Below are 22,823 nucleotides of genomic sequence, written 5' to 3' on the forward strand. Positions count from 1 at the left end.
TCCGGATCTTCTAGCGCCTCATAGACCTTGTGGGGTTCCACACAAGAGACAAACGCGTGATGCTCACAATAATTTGCTAATTGTCTATGAGTGCTTACCCCCTTTCTTAAGCTTCCAAGCACATTCGTCATGAGATGATCCTTGGTGGAGAGCTTGGAAACAACCTTGGCGGCACGACGCTCTAATTCCTCCTCGGTGGAGAGTTGAGGAGCGGTTACTTGATCATCTTGAGCGCCGTCATGAACTTGTTCTTGATCTTGAACTTGCTCGGGGGAGGGAACTTGACCTTGGGCATCACTTGGTGTGTCAACACCGTCTTGAGTATGATCTTGCCCTTGGTCTTGTTCATGAGGTTGAGGGCCTTCACTTTGTTCTTCGGAAGCGTGTGGGCCTTGGGTTGGTGATGGCTCCACTTGAGTGGAGCATTGTCCTTCTCCTTCGGCCACAAGGGGTTCCTCAATGGTTAGGATGAAACCAACACCCATTCTTCTTATGGCTTGAGGAGGAATTTCATCACCTACATCACAAGTGCCATTTTGCTCCACTTGGGAACCGTTATTCTCATCAAACTCCACGTTACACGTCTCCTCAATAAGTCCCGTGGATTTATTGAGGACACGGTAAGCATGAGAGTTTGTAGCATAACCAACAAATATGCCCTCATAAGCTCTAGCCTCAAATTTAGACAACCGAACACCTTTCTTGAGAATGAAACACTTACACCCGAATACCCGGAAGTACTTGAGGTTGGGCTTGTTACCGGTGAGTATCTCATATGGAGTCTTGTTCAAGCCCTTGCGGAGGTAGAGCCGATTGGATGCATGACACGCGATGTTGATGGCTTCATCCCAAAAGTTGTACGGAGACTTGAACTCCGCCATCATGGTCCTTGCCGCATCCATCAACGTCCAGTTCTTCCTCTCCGCAACACCATTTTGTTGAGGGGTGTATGGTGCGGAATATCGATGCTTGATTCCCTCATCACTAAGAAATTCATCCAAGGTGTAGTTCTTGAACTCGGTGCCGTTGTCACTCCTTATTGTCAAGATCTTTGCATTGTGTTAACGTTGTGCTTCATTTGCAAAGTCAATGACGGTTTGTTGGGTCTCGCTCTTCCTCTTGAAGAAATACACACATGTGTACCTTGAGTAGTCATCCACAATCACCAAGCAATACTTCCTACCTCCAAGACTATCGAAGGATGGGGGCCCAAAAAGATCCATATGAAGGAGCTCCAAGGGCCTCTTTGAATAAATGATAGTCGTGGGAGGGTGAGCCTTCTCATGTAGCTTTCCTTCGATACAAGCACTGCAAGCACGATCTTTAACAAAACTAACAATCATTAGTCCACGGACATGGTCCCCCTTGAGGAGACTTTGCAAAGATCTCATATTGACATGGGCTAAACGGCGATGCCAAAGCCATCCCACATCAACTTTAGCCATTAGGCATGTCGCAGTCTTAGTGGGTCGCTCCGAAAAGTTAATCACATATAGACCATTCTCGACATGCCCAACAAAAGCTACTTTAAGAGTCTTGCTCCACAAGAGGGCCACGGTATCGATATCAAAGAAAGTGGCAAAGCCCATGATTGCAAGTTGACGAACGGAAAGTAAATTGTATGCAAGGGACTCAACAAGCATGACCTTCTCAATCGTGAGATCATGAGAGATGACCACCTTGCCAAGTCCCAATACCTTAGAGGATGAGGCGTCACCCCCTCGACATTGGTGGGCATAGATGGAACTTTGTGCACGTCCACCACCAAGTCCTTGCTTCCGGTCATATGATTTGTAGCTCCGCTATCGAGCAACCATGATCCACCACCAGAAGCAAACACCTACAAGAGATCAATGCTTGGTTTTAGGTACCCATTTTGTAATGGGTCCTTTGATGTTAGTAACAAGGGTCTTAGGAACCCAAATAGACCATTCAATGTACTCATGAAGAGAACCAACAAATTTGGCATAAACATGCCCATCACTAGCACGACATAACACATAAGAAGGATTAAAATCGCCGGCTTTGTTGGGAGGGGTGACATTGCCCTTCTTGACATTGTTCTTCTTCTTCTCCTCGGGGGCACTCTCTGTCTCCTTCACAAAGGTTTGCATGAGGGGAGGAGGTCGTTTGGTCTTGTCATTCTTCTTCTTGTTCTTGGAGTCGGGCACGTACCCAACCCCTTCCTTGGCCACACCTCCCGTTTGGTTGATCAAAAGATCGTTGAGGTTCTTCTTGCCTTGTATGCAAGTCGCAAGACCTCTCTCAAGTTGCTCCTTCAACTTAGCATTTTCCTCAACAAGATGTATATGCTCACAACACGGGTTAGTAGCATTTGCATTATCAATTAAAACCATATGAGGAAAAGTTGCTTTCTCCTTAGTTAGCTTCACTTGGAGTTGATCATGAGACTCCTTGAGACTAGTGTGAATACCCTTCAAGGCCTTGTGGGCCTTGTCAAGTATATCAAACTCCTCTTTGAGTCTAGCAAGATCAACCCCGAGTTTGGCCTTCTCGGAATTTAGCACACGAGAAACAATGAGGGCATGATCATAATCTTTCTTTAACTTAGCATGATCAACGTTGTGTGACTCCCCAAGAGCCAAACAAAGACCACGCTCTTCCTCAAGAGCATTGGAAAGATCCGAAATCTCATTGGCATAGTCATGACTATGCCCTTCCATCTTAGAGATGGTGTCTTCATGAGCCTCGATCATGTCATTGGCCTCACCAAGTTGTTCCAAGAGAGCAACAAAGTGCTTCTTGGATTTTCCCTTGAGTTTGCCCATAAAGGCCTCAAACTCGTTAGCCTCCACATTAGCTCCCTCAAGTTCATTAATGCTATCCGTTGGGGAAGGATGATTAATGATGGTAGTTTTGATGATGGAGGTTACCTTGTTGGTGGCTTTAGCCATGAGGCACTTAGCGGTGATGCTCTCGTTGGGTGAGTCAAAGAGAGACACCTGTGACGTTGTTGCAATGGCAACGGAGGCCATGGCAACCGACTCATCATCTTCATCATCGTCATCATCCTCATTGTACTCTTCTTGCACAACCAAAGCCTTGGGAGGAGTCTTCTTGGTGAAGTTGTTCTTGTTGGGGAATGACTTGGCCTTGTCCTTTCGGATGAGTTTGCCACCATTGTCTTCCCTTTTCTCATACGGGCATTCCGCAATGAAATGACTCACGTTGCCGCAATTGTAGCAAGTCCTTACACATTGCTTGCCCCTTGTGCCACTCGAGTTGTTTTTGCTAAAGTTGGGCCTCGAGTTTTTCTTGCTCCAAAATTGCCTTGAAGCAAGTGCCATGTGTTCATGATATGCATACTTCGTATCTTCGGGGTTGCTCTCCTCTTCTTCCTCTTCTTCTTCTTCCACGATGAGCTTGGCCTTCAATGCAAGGTTAGGCTTCTTTGCCCGTTGAGAACGGAGCACCGCATTATCGGCGGTCTTGTCCAAAATGTTCATGGCCACAAACTCATCCAACACTTCACTTGAGGTCAAAGTGTGGAAGTCCGATCTTTGATGAATGACGGAGGACATGGCCTTGTGGTAGGGCATCATTGCCTTGAGGAATTTGCGCTTGATCCAATTGTCATTCGTGTCCTTGCTCCCGTGATCTCGTAGTGAGACCGCGAGTTTGGTTACTCTCCGACAAAGCTCACGAGGTTCTTCATCTTCCTTCATTGCAAACTCATCGGCCTCATCTTGTACCACTTCATAGTTGGAGCATTGAATGCTTGCGCTTCCCTGGTAGAGAGACACGACACAATGCCATGCATCTTTGTCCAAGGTGAAGGGACGAAGATGAGGTAGGTCTTTGGGTGGAATTGCATCTTGAATGATGAAGAGAGCATTCTCATTGAATTGATTGTCCGTGGCTTCTCGAGGAGTGAAGTTGCTTGGATCATGTAGATAGAAACCTTCTTCAATGATTCTCCAAAGGTTAGTGTTCACATGATTTAAATGACGTTTAAAGCGGTAAACCCAAGAATCAAAATCCTCATTTTTCACAATCTTAGGGGGAGGACCGACATGATTCAAATGAGTGGAAGGAACCGGTCCACCGTAAACAAGTGGTGGTTCCACATGGGCAAAGATGCCGGTGCCATTCTTGCCACTAGAAGAAGGAGCCTTTTCACTACTAGCTTCCCCCTTGTCGGGGATAGCATCCGACACCTTGTTGGCGGGATCACCCACTTTCAACGGTGCGGTGGATAGTTTAAGCCCCTCAAGAAATTTAGTAAATATGCTTTCAACTTCGGTCGTCATGGAGGTTTTCAATGTCTCCAAGGCCACATTGAACTCCTCATGAGAGACCGAAGTTCCCCCATCTCCCGTAGACGAGATCGAATTCACACCGGAGTGTTCCTCCACACCGTCTACGGTATCAACCATACTCTTTGGACGGTAAAGTCCTTAATAAAAAGACGAGGCTCTGATACCAATTGAAAGGATCGATATGGTTGACTAGAGGGGGGGGTGAATAGGCAACTACCAATTTTTAGCTTTTCTTTACCAAATTAAACTTTGCATCAAATTAGGTTGTCTAGATGTGCAACTAGGTTAGCAACCTATATGATGCAATAACAACAAGCATACAAGCAAGCAAGGGTAGAAACACTAAAGAGCTTGCACAAGTAAAGGCAAGAGATAACCAATAATGGATTCGGTGAAGACGAGGATGTGTTACCGAAGTTCCTTCCTTTTGAGGGGAAGTACGTCTCCGTTGGAGCGGTGTGGAGGCACAATACTCCCCAAGAAGCCACTAGGGCCACCGTATTCTCCTCACGCCCTCACACAATGCGAGATGCCGTGATTCCACTATTGGTGCCCTTGAAGGCGGCGACCGAACCTTTACAAACAAGGTTGGGGCAATCTCCACAACTTAATCAGAGGCTCCCAACAAGACCACGAAGCTTCACCATAATGGAATATGGCTCCGAGGTGACCTCAACCGTCTAGGGTGCTCAAACACCCAAGAGTAACAAGATCCGCTAGGGATGAGTGGGGAAATGAAAATCCCTTGGTGGAAGTGTAGATCGGAGCCTTCTCAACCACTCCCAAGCAAATCAACAAATTTGATTGGCTAGAGAGATAGATCGGGCGGAAATGAAGCTTGGAGTATTTAATGGAGCTTGAGCAATAAATGGAGCTTGGGAAAGTAAGAGGTAGGTGAGAAGGAAGAAGGGGACTCCCTTTTATAGTGGGGGCAACAATCCCGTTGCCCCCACCAACCAGCCCCACACAGGGCGGTACTACCGCTGAGAAGGGGCGGTACTACCGCCAGGATAACGGTACTGCCGCGCCAGCCAGCGGTACTGCCGCGCTGAGGAGACTAGTAGGGAACGAACCCAAATGCGGTACTACCGCGGTGGTAGGGAGGTACTACCGCTCCTGGAACGGTACTACCGCCACTACAACCGTGACTAGTGCCGCAAAACCCGACACGAGAAAAAGACCTCTCGAATCTCGGCGGAAGGAACCAGACTGCCCAGCGGTACTATGGCAGTGGGGTCAAGGGCGGTAGTACCGCTGTGGAGCGGTACTGCCGCTTGTGACCCTTCGGCCGTAGTACCGCAGGCAGTGCGGTACTATCGCTGGGGCACGTGCGCGAGAGAGAAGAAATCTCTCAAAGAAGCTGAGGACAAGGCGGAGGTGCCAGGCCCCCAGCGGTACTACTGCTGTGGAGCCACGGGCGGTACTACCGCTGCGGAGCGGTACTGCCGCTTGTGGCTTCTCAGCGGTACTATCGTTGGGTGCGCGGTACTACCGCTTTGACCCAGACAGGACAAGGAAGAGAGAGGAGAGATCTCTTCAATGGAAAGGAAATGCTCGGAGGGTGAGAAGCTGATGTGTACGTGATGATTCCACCCATGCAAAACCCCAGCGGACCCCCTCTTGATAGTACGATGCCCTCTACGCAACTAGTCCACCAAGAAAGAAACGAAAGAGCTACACCGTCTTGAAATACACTCCGAGGGGAAGAAGGCGTCTCGTGCCAGGGGAGAATCTGTGAATTATTCAAAGCACAAGATTAGTCCGCAAACATGTTGTCATCAATCACCAAAACTATCTTGAGAGAGATATGTCGTAACAACCCTTAATCTAGGACTCCCTCAGCATGCCGTATATCGCACACACCTTTGATCTGGCTGACAGTTTCTTTTGTGTTGCCTAATCACAAACAGTTCATTCGAGTGAACCGTATGATGTACATCACACACACCTTCATCTGGCTGCCCGTTTCTTTTGTTCCTCCTCATCGCAAACGGTTAATTGAACTGAACCGTATGCCCTCAATCACACACGCAACTAAAATCTGAACCGTGTTTGATGCATCCTCCATCGCAAACGTTTTACATCTTTTTTGACGGTTTTTTACACCACCGTTTGCGATTATGGCATCGCACACAGTTTCGTCGAAGGGTCTCTGATCGTAGTGTCGCGTTAGCAGCATCCTGCAGTAGTGATTCTATTTGGTCTGCTGGATACTAGTCTAACTACTGGCACTATACAAAATACTATGATCATGCTCTCAAATGGATAGTAGGCCAGTAGGTGCAGAAAGCACTACCTTGAACTTATCCAATGTTTTTTTAATATCTTATTATGTTGTTCCTCAGTATTTTCAGGTATATTAGTAGAACAGACTGCCGTAACTGTAAGAGCACATTCACATGCTTATACGAGATCTCATTTCTACATCTTTCATCTTCTTCTTCGTCGCCGCCTTCACGTGTTGGGATTTGCGCTCTGTAGATCAGGCTTTGTAGGAGGCCACCATCCTCGGGTCCTCTGGCTTTGGCGGGAGGACAAACATCTTTATTTGCTCCTCCCACGTTGGCTCCATCGGGGCGGCAGGTGACATAACAATGGGGAAGGGGCGAGCTTTCACGTGAAACAATGACGAAAATGACCAAATGCGCGGGCTCTGCCTTGATTTTGGATGAGCCTGTGTCGGGCACGTACGTGGCGAATCTCTAAACTCCTCTAAATTGCCCGCCAGTTTGGTTTCGGTTTATGGGATTTTGCACGTCTAGAATGATCCGAACATCTTAGGTAAACACTATTTAGACGGCCGAAAATGTTGGGACTGTCCGGTCTGAACATTTAGTGGCAATTTGAATTTTTTGAGGGTTTAGTGGCGATTTGATGATCCGACGACTGCGGCCGGTGTTCACGTCGACCGCGGCCGTGTCAGACGCTACTCACGCCACGCCACACCAGGCCAGAGCCACAGGTAAAACAAGCGGAGCGAAGCGAGCCACCTCCAACCCCACAGCCACTGGAACCGAAAGGAGACGCACGCCCCACGCCGACTCCGCCGTTCGCTCACTCCCCGCCCCGCCGTTCCCGTCGCCACCCTTCGCCGACGCGGGCAAGAGAAGAAGCCGAAAGAGAGAAAGCGTCCCCCACCTCGCCCGGATCCCGCGAGCGGGCCCATGTCCCACTCGACACTGCTCGTCCGGCCGCCGGCGCCGGCGAATCCGTCCCTTCCGCTTCGCCGGTGCGCGCCCGTATCCGCAGCGGCGGCGACGCTCCGCACGTTTCCTGCCGCCTCCTCCGTGGCTCAGTGCTCTAGGTTTCTCTCCCCGTCTCCCTCCCCTTCTCACCTGGTTTCTGCTCTCGTCGACCGAGTGATTACTGCAAAATTGTGCGTGTAATGGATGCGTATTTCCGTCTTAGTTTGCATTGACCCGGTTTTCCCTTGATCACGCAGGCTGCGCACCAAGTGCAGGTTTGCTGCCCCCGGTGTCAGAGAAGATTACTCTTCTACGCCAATCGATGTGGTAGCAGACGTCAAAACAGAGAAGGCATGAAATTGAGTACCTTATGTCTGTTATCATTCGGAAGTGCTGTCAGGCATGACTCTGTTTCTCCAGTAAGATTGGTTTCCTGAAATAGTTCCAAATGCTTGCAGATTGTAGTGTTGGGAGGAAGTGGATTTGTTGGTTCTGCTATATGCAGAGCTGCGGTAGCCAAAGGCATTGAGGTTGTGAGCCTCAGCAGGTACATCTTTCCCCTTATCTGTTCTTTTTATTCTAGGAACACAGTACATATGCAGACAGTTCACAAACACGCACTTACATGCACGCACACCCTACCCATATGAGCATCTCTGGGAGACTAACGAAGTCATCACAGGGTCTCCCACTGAACGAACATCGTTAGAAGGACTGGAATAAATAAATTCAGGAAAGTGTGAGCACCCGAGCCAAGTCTAGGACTTGAACCCGGGTGGGCTGGTTCCACCACAAGGAATCTAACCATCTGAGCTATGCTCAATTCTCATCTTTTCTCTTATCGATTGTACAAACTTTATGTATGTACTAGCAATGTGCCAGTGTGTTGCAACGGATCCAAAGTAGAATAATACATGTTCACAAACTTGAAAGAAAAACACTAGTAAGGAATGAGGTGAGGGAGGGATGTGGTTGGTTTCAAGATAGTAAGGGGTTTTCTGCAAATTGGAGCAGAGAAGTGGGGCCTTGTTGCAAAAATGCCACAGCTTACCTCACAATTGTTAGATGCAGGTCTGATGGTTAGAAAGGGGACACCCTACCATATGAGCATCTCTGGGAGACTAAGGAAGTCATCACAGGGTCTCGCACTGAACGAACATCGTCAGAAGGACTGGAATAAATAAATTCAGGAAAGTGTGAGCACCCGAGCCAAGTCTAGGACTTGAACCCGGGTGGGCTGGTTCCACCACAAGGAATCTAACCATCTGAGCTATGCTCAATTCTCATCTTTTCTCTTATCGTTTGTACAAACTTTATGTATGTACTAGCAATGTGCCCGTGCGTTGCAACGGATCCAAAGTAGAATAATACATGTTCACAAACTTGAAAGAAAAACACTCTAGTAAGGAATGAGGTGAGGGAGGGATGTGGTTGGTTTCAAGATAGTAAGGGGTTTTCTGCAAATTGGAGCAGAGAAGTGGGGCCTTGTTGCAAAAAATGCCACAACTTACCTCACAATCGTTAGATGCAGATCTGATGGTTAGAAATGACGGATGGCAGACACACCATCATCACCAATTGAGTCTTTTATAAGAGTAGAGATACCACTTCCTGCAAAATCCCTTGAGTGAGTTGTCCATGTAGTGCACGTTATCAATCCAGCAAGTTTCTTTTCCAGAGACCAAATTCAAGACACACATCCCATCTGAAGCCTCCCTGCCCAGCACCTTGATCCTTCTAACTTTGTGTCAGGTAGATTTTTTTTTTGAGTGAAGTACGACGGGTATCTTAATCAAATGATAGAATCAGGATACAACGGGGTGCAATGGCAGTCCAAGCACACACCGCCACTACAATAGGGGTAACAAAAGAAAACAAATAACAAGCCCAAGACTCTCCGAGCCAATCACTTAATGAGTAGCATCAACAGTACTGTCAAAGGCATCACTCTACTGAGACAGCACAGCGAACGTCAACGCGCCGAGAACACACGAACGTCGTTGGCCTTACCGCACTAAAAGGAACCGCCACTAAAGGACTGGAAGAACGTGCCGTTGGCAACCCATATCGGTCGAAAGACGTCAACAATCCACACTGGACGCAAGCTAACCTTTGCAGGATTTGACACCTGAAGCAATAAGAAGCAAGGAGCAGCAACCACCTCCCCTTGCCACCACAAACTGCTGTTGAGGATCTCAAACTGGCCATTCATGCTCCGGTGAGACGTGTGAGTCATGAACCAACCAACGAGGGATCCGTGGCTCCAAGATGACGCCTCAAGGAATGGAACAATGTCGAAAGACGCTACCGTCGTCCGATCCAGAGAAACCGGATCTGAGGCTTTTATCCTGACAGTACTTAGGGTGGATAAGGTGTGGAGGCTTCACGATGACGCCTCCAAGAGAAATGACGCCCTAAGGCGTCGACGTCATTTGTGCGAGCAAAAGCCGGCACAGGGCTTTTGCCGTAGCATCACAACTCAGCATCCCCACTGAACCACGCCGTCCACGGACACTGACAAGTGCCAATCATCACTGGAAGCTCTTGAACTTGCCAGCCTCCAGCCTCCCTTGGTGTCTGTGTGCACACCAAGCCCATCTCAAGGCCACCAGATGCCTCCACTGTGCTAGATTGGGAGCTGCCTTTCAGATCCATGCCGTTAGACTATGATGACCACCGACCAGAGGCCGCCGGTGAAGGAGCCGACTCCTGCCGCCAAAGCCATCCTCCTCCAAGTCACCTGCCCCTCATCGCCTCTGGACAGATTTGAGGACCGAACACCGCCACCAACTAGCCATCCGAAAATGCTGCAAACACCACCGCACAACTAGAGAGAACTCCCATCACCTTCGACTGCAGGCCCGCCACCGGCGCAGCAGAAGGTGCTGGCAGCGCCGGCGATGAGGGGCAGGTGGAGAGGCCTGAACGCGGCGGCAGCGAGAGCCTCCCACGATATGGGAGTCGGTGGAGCCTCTTCGTGTCAGGTAGATAATCAAGGGAATACATATGTAAAATTACTGATGGGATGATATGCGAGTTGCGGGAGCCTTTTTTGTGTTTGGCAGATAATTAAGGAAGCATATATGGGCTGATTGCAGTGATTGAAGCATAAGGGCATTGAAGCTTTTTAAGATAGTTGGGATCTACTCCCTCCGTTTCTAAATATTTGTCTTTTTAGAGATTTCAAATGGACGGCACATACGGATGTATATAGACATATTTTAGAGTGTAGATTCAATCATTTTGCTCCGTATGTAGTCACTCGTTGAAATCTCTAGAAAGACAAATATTTAGGAACGGAGGGAGTATCATCTATGGTGAAAATAATTATTATTCAGGCATTATTTCTGAAAGCCTAATCTGCATCCTGTCACCGTTTAGACATTCTATGCTAATGACAGGTCAGGAAGACCATCTTACTCTGATCCTTGGGCTGATGAAGTTACTTGGCTAGCAGGTAGGTTGAGTTGTGACATTAAGCTGTTACCTTCATGGTAAATAGATTTGGTTTGATCATGTTATCTATTTTGTTGGGTGAATGGATAGCAGGTTATCTGAGTTGTAACATAGGCTGTTACCTTCGTTGTAAATAGATTTAGCTTGATCATATAATCTATTTTTCTTGTGTGAACTGCTCCCTATATTAGTTATGTTCTCTAACCCCGAACGTCATAGAGTTAACTCTTTATTTAAACCGGAGCTATGGTTTGCTGCTAGGATGGTTTTACCCGCATATTATTTTTCATGAAATACACACCTGAGAATTCAAATTACGTCCAATAGATTTAATAAGATTTTGTTCTGGACTAATAGTGGTACAGTAAGTACACTTTATAGATTATCGTTGGTGCTAAACAAGCAAACATTACATGTATGCATTCTGTCGTGCTCCACTTTGGTAAGTTAGTATTACTAGATGATGGATCCTTTTAAACTAATTTCCTGTCATTTTGTTTTTGAGTTCTTATATATGCATATACTATTTAATATTTATTGCAAAATAGTTCTAAAAACATATGTACTTAAGACCACTTTTTATTTTGTCCTTACTCACCTGGCTAATTGCGAATGTGTTTTCTTGAGAAGTACTGTATTGCTTTAACATTACGCCTTGTATGAACCTTGGTGTTTCCCCTTTACCACTTTTTCCCTGTAATGTAGCTACATGCTTGTACTGGATTTCCAAGAGTTTCTGGTATGGTTTTTTGGCCCTCTCATATTCAGTTAAGTATCTTACTGTTATGCAGGAGATGTTTTCTATGCAAGATGGGAGGACGTGCTAGTAGGGGCTACTGCTGTTGTGTCTACCCTTGGAGGATTTGGTAATGAAGAACAGATGAAAAGGATAAATGGTGAAGCAAATACCATAGCAGTAGACGCCGCGAAAGAATTTGGTGAGTACTTTGTGATGATTAATGACAGCGATAAGATTATCTGTATGCATTTTCGGAAATTTTGTTGGTGTGGCAGTAGTTAATGTGTTTCCATGACTGAACTAAATTTCAAATTGAAAGATAATAGTTTGATACAATGGGGGTTTATGCATTTGGCACCAATAGGATCTTGACTTATGACATCATGCCAAATGGTCCCTTATAAGTCCACAATTGACAACTCTATGGAATAGTTTAGTTGCAGAATCAATTACTCTGTGACCACTTGAATTATAGGAATATATAAGAAAACCTGTACCAGACCTGTTTGTTCATTTTAATACCATAACTCCTACATGTACTTTTAAACACTGAACTCTGTAATAGTTTTTAATTAGTGAAAACTAAAAAGTGCTCTTTTAATCATTACAACTTAAACTATAGGGAAAAGAAAACTTTATCATTAAGGGTATCAAATTTTAAGTTATATTGTGTTAGGGAGCTTGCTATCCTGGTTAAACCTTTGCAACTAAAGATTGAAAACTTCAAACGGCTGAGACTTCTTGCTGTATAGTCGAAAACTTCGCAATTAAGTTATATTGTGTTGCCTAGCAGTTAGCTTACTCTTCCTTTTATTGTCTGAAAAATATCAAAGAACATAACATAAACAGTTTGCTATGTTCTTCTGCAGGGATCCCGAAATTTATTTTGATCTCTGTTCATGATTACAACCTTCCATCCTTTCTCCTTACCTCGGGCTATTTCACTGGTAAGAGAAAGGCTGAATCTGAAGTCCTCTCCAAATACCCATCCTCAGGTTAGACCTCTGCTACTTTATCTTGTTCATATGTGTTTATCAGAGTATATCCAATCTAACATTTATCTTTCAGGTGTTGTATTGAGGCCTGGGTTTATTTACGGTAAAAGGAAAGTAGATGGCTACGAGATACCGCTCGACATCGTAGGGCAACCACTAGAGAAGCTACTTTCCTCTGTCGAAAATTTCACCAAACCATTGAGTGCATTGCCTGGTTCGGACCTGGTCCTCGCACCCCCTGTGAACGTGGACGATGTCGCCTACGCCGTGATCAACGCCGTCATAGACGACAGCTTCTTCGGAGTGTTCACAATCGAGCAAATCAAGGAGGCGGCAGCCAGTGCCAGAGTGTAGAGATCTCAATATCTGGAAGTACCTTACGAGGGATGCTCATGTTGTTGCAAATCTTCCATAATAGGGGATAGCTCAAGGCCAAACTCAGTACTGCAATGCTGTGCTTAGAGAGTTTAAATGCACTAACACAATCCATTCCAAAAGCTGTAGTTGTTCATAGCAGGCAACACTCTTTACTAGGGTTGATCTTGTAACGACCCATACATACATAGCTGAAATACGAGCACAAAAATGGGTTGCAACAAGCTTCACCATCAGAAGAACCCAGGTTTATTCTTTAACCTCACACATAACCTCGGTTGCCTAGTACGGCTTCAGGCAATCGAAGAGGTGACGGCGGTGATCCGATGAGACGGCTCCCTCCGACGAGCCTGATGCGGGAGACCCGACGGTGGACGAGGGTGAGACGCCGGTTGGTGTCAGGCACTGCCTCGGCGCTCCCGCTCCCGGGCTGTCCTCCCCGTGCGCCGGCGGCGGTCTGCATGCGCCTGGACTGCCCAGCTGCAGCACCTGCAACTGCGTCTTCTTCCTCTGCTCCCTCCTCACCATGTTGCGCTTGTTCACGTAGTCCTCGTGGATGAACACGTCCATGGACGCTCTCTACCTCTCTCCGATACTGGACTACTCCTACCTCCAAAGTCCTAACATGGCTGGATCACCAACAGGAGCACAAACGCAGAGGAAGGGGGCAATTATACTACGACTGGTCTCAAGCCAAGCACGTCGCTCTCGCCATTTTAACATTTTTTACGAGGCACAGCACGCAAGCTGCCATTGGTCTATGCCAAGTGTGAAGTCCACAACGCTACAAAAAGAAATGCTTGCCGAAAGACGATGGCAACAAAAAAAATGCCCGAGTAACTACACTCCGAAGCTGGGCGAGCAATAATCATGCAGGGCTTTCTCTCTTTCACTCTCGTGTATTGTGACGATACCAATTCTTGTCTCTTCTTGTGAAAGCAATAATCGGGGCTCGTCAGAATTGATGTGTCAAATGGCAAAAAAAAAAAAAAAAGCTCTAGAATCCGTGGTGTGCATTGGCAGAGCAGCAGGGACAACGGTGCCTTCCAGGTTGGGGGGCTCTTGGGGCAATGCAGCGACAGGGAAGTTGATAGAAACCACAAAAAATACTGGAGATGTGGAAAGATGGTAGCTTGTGTGATGTGACCAGGATTCACCACCCCTTCCCTACCACATAACACCTTGTGGTCGCTAACCAAATGTATCCCGCAAACTCAGCAGGACCCAACACACTGGACTGGTCTTTTTCATAGACCCTCTCCCGGTTTCCATTTTATCTTCAGATCAGTAAAGCTTCACCACAGATAGTGCTAGGTCATGAGAGCTGAAAGGCATCACATCCCGCTCTAAAGTGCTCATGCAATCACAATGCCGAATAAGAGCGGTGAAAATTTTCGTTACCGCGTGCAGAATTAAGCGGAGCAAGTCTCGGTGCACCTTTTGATTTAACAAAAGATATCTGTTCGCACCCAAAATTTCCAAAGGATATACACACATTATTATGCTTATTATTGACTATCACACCAGAACCCTGAAAAAGATTCATGTCCTAACACCCACAAAATTTTATGCGGCTCACAGCCTCTTCTTGAGATCGGCAGTCTTTCATATCGAAGTTGATGCGCTCACCGTCCTTCGTGCGTTCCCAAGGATGATAACAATGACAGTCACGTCGTCATGGTACTTTCTCCTGCTCCCAACAGGTATCCTCATAAGCTGTTCAGCTGTTAAAGCTGACAAGGCATAGGAAGAAATTAGTGAAGAGTTGGTGTTAGTTTTACTTGCTTACAGCTATGGTTCCCCAAAAGGGTTGCCAAGATGGTACTCTAGTTACAAAAATCAAAACAATTAATCAACGTAAATGTACTCTCACACATACTGCCTCTTCATTCTCATCTGATGTTATTGTTATGATATATGCATGTCTAAAGTCTAAACCATAAAAAAAAGGAGGGACTTATAATTTTTCTACAAGCCTATAAATAGCTATCTGACATCAATGACATACTTTTAAGTTAAAACATGTTTGGTTGTTACTTGGTATCACAGAGCTTTTACTCACTTGGCAGGAGTTAAGGGGGTACTTGCCTTCCTATTATAACATGAGAAAGGTGTTTCTACAATTGGGTTGTTCATTACCAATCACAAAGGGTCTTCTATAGACTCTTAATGCTAATTATTTGTGTATCAAAAAAATAAATTTGATATATTTAGGGGATACCTGCTTCTTTGGCAGCTTTATGTACAACTTGCTCGATGAGATATTTTGCAGGATCGCCAGTTGGATTATCATGCATAAATTGATAAACCAACTGAACAACTTCATCGTTACTGAAGAAATCAAATAAGCCATCACTGCCAAGCACAACAAACAGATCGTCTTCCATAACCTTGTGACTCAGTGTGTGTGGATTTGTATATACGTAAGGCGGGCTGCACAAATTACGAACTCGGAGAATTCCCATGAGTGCATCATTGAACTTTTTCTGCAAAATTGGGATTAAAGTATGGGCATTAGTTAAGTCATAAGAATGTCATGAATTTTCATCACATGCTAAAGTATAATATGGTACCTGTTTAAGGTAGCCAACTCCAAAAGCACGAGTAACCTTCAGCTTCCCTTTTACTTTGTTACCCATCACAACTTTAGAGTCATTAGGATGGTCAGCTAATAGTTTTTGGTATTCCAATGGATTTTCAAGTGAGTGGATCTCTGTCAATTGAGTAGCTTTCACTGTATCCATTTCTGAATATGGCATGGAAGCAAGCACAGCTCTACTATCCCCAAGATTTAGAATGCACAAATCTGTTCCCTGAAGAAGCACAACCAGGACACAAGATCCAACTGAAACTAAATCTGGTCTATCATCCATATCCTGTTCAACCATGCATAAGAAATCATTCTCAGCTTGCTCAACAGCAGAAGTGAGGCAATTCAGCACACCAGCTCGAAAACTTTCAGAAAGTTTTACATCTTCATTCTCTGCAATTTCCATGGCTAATGTTAACTCACTTTTAACACCATTAGGGGAGTCCCCTGATGAGCTACATAGGCCATCTTGTTGCTTGATACGGCACTCTAACAAGTATAGGTAATATACTATGTTATCATATAGAGTTACTGCCAGAAAATCAGCTGCATCTCGTCCATTAAATCCATCATAAATTCCACAAATCAACCATCCATTTTTCTCAGAGCACACAGCTTGGACTCTATCCTCTCCAGCAGCTCCACCAGCCATCTTTACCTCGGTACCAGTCAGAAAATTGGATGATACAGTTGTTGGAGCGCTGGACCTCCAAAGATTTTTACTGATTTCAAATATGGAGCTCTCAGTTGATGCAGGGCTGCCTTGTGAGGTGGATAGCAAGTCTAACCTTGACATAGATGGAGAAGAGACGATTTTTCTGAAAGAATTTGGAGAATCTAGTTCTGGCAAAATCTCTTCCCCAATAAGACCCTTGCATATATTTGTATTGGCCAATGTGAAATTTGCACTAATTGCGGCACCAGATAAACAAGTAAATGAGCCATTTCGTGACTTCGTCATGGCATTAGTTTCAAACCTCATCTGGGGAGAGGTGTCATGCTCATCATTTTCAAGAGGGAAACTCTGATAAGAATTGCAATGATATCCAAAGCTTACGCTGAGATTACTACAACTCCTGACAAGTGTGTCTTCGTCCTCAGAGCTGATGCTGTGATCAGTGTTGCCCTCATAAAACAGGTCATCCACCATCTTCTCTACGGAAGTGTTGCACCAATAAAGGTATAATATTGCTGACAAACTTGGCTTTTGAGGTTCTGATGCTTACTCAAATGCCATGCTGAATATAGTTGCTTTTATACTTGAAAGGAAATGCAAACCAGACCTGCAATATTAAGCCAAACCATTAGCTAAATACAACGGAAAAGAATTGTAGTAGTTAGCATAAACATGATAAACAGCCGTAAAAATATATTTAAACGAAATTAAAACTTGTTTCGGCCATACTGAAAGATTTTATTTTATTTTAGTACATACCATCCTGCTATCCAACACCATACATATATTTTTATTATGATGAGGGAAGGGATGTAATTGATGATGGTAATATCTTGATTTTTGTAGTTGATAAGTACTTTGGTCTCCTATACCTCTATAGGTAATTTTTTCTGATCATACTTCCATCAAAATTTAATTAGGGAAAGAACATTATCCCTCAACATGCATGCTGTGAATCAACGAGAAAGCACCAGTTTGACATCTGCACCATGTATTACCTACTAGCCTTGTGCATTCTCATGAATATTTATCATGACTACAAACAAAACAACCACTATGTGAGTTGAGTTGTACGAGCTGTGCCTACTTACCAAAAGTATGGTGTGATTTAATATTGGCCTTTAATGTTTGGAGAGTGTTTCCTTTTTAAGCTACCACAGACGATAGGACACACATGTCGAAAAATTCTTGTCAACTGAAAATACGACATCTCATACGTCACAAGATTTAGCAAGACATGCCGTTACGTTATTATTTGTTTATTTTCGCTATAATAAAATGGATAAAGAACATCATCGGGACTCTGCAGAGGAACAATAGCCTGAAGCTCAAACAAAAGGCGAATGGGAAGAGAAGAATAACCTGAAGTGAGAAGGGATTATTTCTATTTAAGCAGCGATCCCGCATGCGACACGGCAGGACGGGTTTATGAACTTCGCCGCAGCGGCTATGACCAGTGTTTCCGCAAGAGCTAACCTTCTTGGACTTCACCTATTTACCACAACAACAGCAGCAGACTGCTCCATGAGAAGAAGGAACAACAAGGAAACGAGCCAGAAAAGAAAGAGAGTGCGGGCGCATGACACGCACAGATGCATCCATCTAAGTTCAGAGAGATGGGAACCGGGCCAGGTGATGCAGCCCCTCCTTCCCCTTCATCCCTGAACCCAATCCAATCTGCGATTTAAAAACCCAAATTGGCTCCTAGGTAAAAATCCCGTTCCTGAGGGCCCTATCACACACACACGACATGAATCAAGAACCAGTAAACGCACGGAAAGGAAAGAAAACAGACGAGCTTGCATGTACAGCCGTATACAGAACGCGGGACAGAGAGGAGGGGGAGATGATGATTTTGAGGATTCATTCACCTTCCTGGCGAGCCGCGGTCGAGGGCGAGCAGAGCTGGGGCGGAGGAGTGGCGAGCGGGAGGAGTAGGGAGCTAGGACGAGACGGGTGGTGTGTGGAGGATGGGGGGAATTGTTGGGAGGAAGGTGTGGGCCGAGGAGAATATAATGGTGGTGGTGGGCGAGAGAGGAGGAGGACTGGAGGAGGGAGGGAGACGGAAGCAACGAGCTCAGTGGTTTTTTTTCATTTTGTTTTTTCGGATCTGACTGTTTCTGGAGAATTGGATATGCCAAATCTAACCGCGTCCTTGCCCGCCTCCTCGCGTCACAATCTCGCATTTCGTTTATTTTCTCCTTTTCCCTTTCGAAGTCGTTCGCCTTTTATTTCGCTTTGGCTTTTGCCTTTTTGCTATTTTTGTTGGCTAATCCTAGTCCTTTGAAATTTTCTTGTATGAATGACATCTGTTTTTCGTGGCCACGGTGTTGGGGAAAGGGGGCCTCAGAAAAAATACTAAGATGGCAGCAAGGGAAAATTGTTTCGATTTCGCGCAAGAATCAGTAGTGAAGCTCTCCAATAGCAATTATTTAGAGTAAAAGTGAACACGCTTGGGAACTATTCACAATTTGAGTTCAAATACTGTTTTCTATTTTTTTTTCGCTGAGAAACACCGGGTATAAAATTTAGACATATGTTTTTTTTGCGGGGTCAAAATTTAGACATATACATATACACAAATATCGGTTGAGGTTAGTATCTTTTTATTCAAGCTATTCAAGTCCAGATTGCATTCTACTCCCTTTGTTCATAAATATAAGATGTTTTAAATGTTTAAATATGGATTACATATGTTGAAACGAGTGAACAAACACACTAAAACATGTTTGTATATATTTGATTAAAAAAGTTAGAACATTTTATATTTACTAGTAAATGCGTATGCGCAATGCACGTTAGGTATTAGGTAATATATTAATTGCACGTAAATATTAGGTAGGATATTATTTGAGTATTAATTATGTGATTAGCATTGACATTAATATTTGGTATGATATTAACTGCACACTAAACATGTGGAGCGCTCATCATTGAAGCAGTCTGAGTCGTTGGATTAACCTGATTTGATGGCCGGGATTTGTTGGATCTACCTCTTTAGATCTTTTTATTTTGGTATAGATAAACGGACGGAGTACCACGTTAAAATACAGGTTTAATGTGTTGATTTATGAAGATTTAAATAGATCGATTTCATATCAAGATTTTTTTTAAAGTGATATATTTAGCTATTTGATATACTAGCAGTAGCTGTCTTCAAGGCTCATTTTACCAAGATGTAGTTTTATAACGATATTGTACAACAGCAATGATTTATAAAATACTTTGAAGTGCATTTTCTTCAATCTATGGCCTAAATTTATATTTCACACAACTATGAACTAGGCAAAAATTTCTATGTTTTTAATGTTTGTGGATGCAGGTGCGGGAACCTTCACGAACTAAGAAAAAACTACGAAAATTCATATGAAAATTTTTCATTGATGCATGAGACCTACCAAAAATAGGACTACGGGCGCATTGTGGCACCTCGATTCAGAGCAACCGGTTTACCTTGGATTGCCAGCCCAGAGAACTGGCAACAGACAACAACTTGGTACAGAAAACAACCGCTTTATTGATCTTTTGTGGATACATAAGTTCAGATATTACACAACAGTTAAGGCCAAGCGGCACACACGGTGCGGCTGCACTTATGTACGTGTATAAAAGACATCTCTCGGACCTCGACGATAAGGAAAACTCCTACTCGAGAGCGAAACGATGAAGTAGTGGGACTCCACTCCACAAGGACACTCCTGGGACACGGCCTAGATCACGACGAACCGAACGACATCAACTCTTGGTACGGCTTCTCCTGCATCTGGCATGCCACGCCAGGTGAATACTTTGAATGTACTTGTAAGCTCACATCAAACAAAGCAAATACGACAAACAATAACAGGGCATTTAACAAGTATAATGCATGAGCATGAACATGGTACTATCTATCATGAAGTGTACGTGGATCATGATCACGGTTCCTTGGACCAACTTACCATCTCTGGTTACCTCGTAACCGCCATCAACATCTTACCATCGTGATCATCACTCGATCACATCAAAACCAACCATAGTGATCTCCACACGACCACATAAAGATCAACCAACTTCTGCATGTGCCATCTTGGTGTTGTTAGGTGTGCCAGTTAGTTATTACTATTGACCCACAGTGTGACCTACTACAAACTGTGTCCATATGCGAGGAGGTGGCTATGGATAGATTATACACTGCAGAGGTTAGTACATTGTACCCACATCGCGGAACTCATGGCCTCGTGCTCTCGTTTGAGGACCAACGACATTCCGACAAAACCAATCTAGTGCATGACACAATCCCAGCCACTCCGACAAACTCCCCTTTGGCTATGTCATGGGTGGCCCCGAATGCCAACTGCTGACATCTTCCACCTTTGTGGCCGACCACCATCGTGGCAAAACAAAAATAAATGGTCCCAAACGGGACAATGGTACCAAACAGCTCGGACACACAAGGTTATGCCTGCCAACCGGGCCAGGGTAGCGCAAGAGCATAACATTCCCTAGTTGGAGGCACCGGCGAGAGGCGTGACAATAGACTGAAGTAGGGCCTCCCCATCCAGGCGAGTGTGGTTGCACTGGTGAGCTCGATTCGGTGGCATTGATGCTGCTTGAACTACATCCGTATTTTTCCAAAGAGGAAGGGATGATGCAGCACAACTACGGTAGGTATTTCCCTCAGTGTGAGACCAAGGTTATCGGACCAGTAGGAGAACCACACAACACTTTGTAAATGGTACATGCACACAAAGAACAAATACTTGCAACCCGACGTGAAAGAGGGGTTGTCAATCCCTCCTAGGTGAAAAGATAGATAAAATTGTAGTAGATTGGATAAATAGATCTCGCGGGAACGTGAGATAAAATAAATAACAAAAAAAATTACAGCAAGGTATGTTTGGGTTTTTGGATTAATAGATCTGAAAATAAAAGCGGATAAAAATAGATCTCGAAGGCAAATATGATAAAGAAGTGACCCGGGGCCGTAGATTTCACTAGTGGCTTCTCTCGAGAAAAATAACATACGGTGGGTAAACAAATTACTATTGGGCAATTGATAGAACTTCAAATAATTATGATGATATCCAGGCAATGATCATTATATAGGCATCACGTCCAAGATTAGTAAACCGACTCCTGCGTGCATCTACTACTATTACTCCACACATCGACCGCTATCCAGCATGCATCTGTTAGGAATCATTGCATGGAAAACAAAAAAAAATTCTATGCACATGCAATGATCTATCCATGGAGATGCATAGCTACGAGAGGGGAGAGTGTGTCTGCGTACCCTCATAGACCATAAGTGGAAGCATTTCACAATGTGGTTGATGTACTCGAACTTTGTTTGCGATCCAACCGATCTAGTAGCGAACGTACGACACCTCCGCATTCAGTACACGTTCAACTCGGTGACGTCCTCTGCTTTCTTGATCGTAGCAGATGAATTCTGTTAGCATGACGGCATGGTGAGTGATGGTGAAGTGATCTCCGCAGGGCTTCGCCTAAGCACTACGAAAATATGACCGGGGGTGTAAACGGTAGAGGGGGGCACCGCACACGGCTAACAATTAATCTGGTGTGTGCTAGGTGCCCCCTCCCACATATAGATAGATGGGAGGGGGAGGGGAGAGGCCAGGGCACGCCCTAGGGCTGGCCGCCGGCCCCCTAGGGGCCCTGCTTTGCCCTGCGCCCCCTGCCATGTTTCCCCAAGGGGGAAGGAAATAGGGGGGGAGGGAAAGAAGTGGGAATCCTAATCCACACTTTCCTTTCGCTTCTCCCCTTCCCTTCTCCTCCTTAGGCCGGCCCATATGGGGGGTGCACCAGCCCCTTGTGGCTGGTGCGTTTCCTCTCTTGCCCATAAGGCCCATATCTTTTGTCGGGGGTGCCCGGAACCCCTTTCGATGACCCGATAAGTACCTGGTACCCCAGAAACACTTCTGGTGTTCGAATACCATTGTCCTATATATCAATATTTACCTCTCGACCATTTCTAGACTCTTCGTCATGTCCGTGATCTCATCCGGGACTCCAAACAACATTCGGTCACCAAATCACATAACTCATATAATACTATATCGTCATCGAACGTTAAGCGTGCGGACCCTACGGGTTCGAGAACTATGTAGACATGACCGAGACACCTCTCCGGTCAATAACCAATAGCGGAACCTGGATGCCCATATTGTTTCCTACATATTCTACGAAGAGCTTTATCGGTCGAACCGTTATGACAACATACGTAATTCCCTTTGTCCATCGGTATGTTACTTGCCCAAGATTTGATCGTCGGTATCTTTATACCTAGTTCAATCTCATTACCGGCACGTCTCTTTACTTTTTCTGTAATACATCACCTCGTGACTAACTCCGTAGTCGTTTGCTTGCAAGCTTATGATGTGTATTACCGAGAGGGCCCAAAGATACCTCTCCGATACTCGGAGTGACAAATCCTAATCTCGATCTATGCCAACTCAACAAACACCTTCGGAGATACCTGTAGAGCATCTTTATAATCACCCAGTTACGTTGTGACGTTTGATAGC

General features: G+C 45.1%; 1 protein-coding gene and 1 pseudogene across 1 annotated transcript; one reads left to right on the plus strand and one right to left on the minus strand.

Moving 5' to 3' along the window:
* Window positions 1-7,263: 7,263 nt before the first annotated feature.
* On the plus strand, window positions 7,264-13,254 carry LOC119355041 (uncharacterized protein At1g32220, chloroplastic-like). The gene is made up of 7 exons (XM_037621823.1): window positions 7,264-7,584; window positions 7,723-7,816; window positions 7,924-8,012; window positions 10,867-10,922; window positions 11,713-11,859; window positions 12,530-12,655; window positions 12,729-13,254. Exons 1-7 carry the CDS (start codon window positions 7,445-7,447, stop codon window positions 13,007-13,009), a joined length of 933 nt encoding a protein of 310 aa, XP_037477720.1. The 5' UTR covers window positions 7,264-7,444; the 3' UTR covers window positions 13,010-13,254.
* On the minus strand, window positions 13,119-18,366 carry LOC119355042 (annotated as a pseudogene).
* Window positions 18,367-22,823: the final 4,457 nt, after the last annotated feature.

Source organism: Triticum dicoccoides, chromosome 2A (genome assembly GCF_002162155.2).
Source record: "Triticum dicoccoides isolate Atlit2015 ecotype Zavitan chromosome 2A, WEW_v2.0, whole genome shotgun sequence".
NCBI lineage: Eukaryota > Viridiplantae > Streptophyta > Magnoliopsida > Poales > Poaceae > Triticum > Triticum dicoccoides.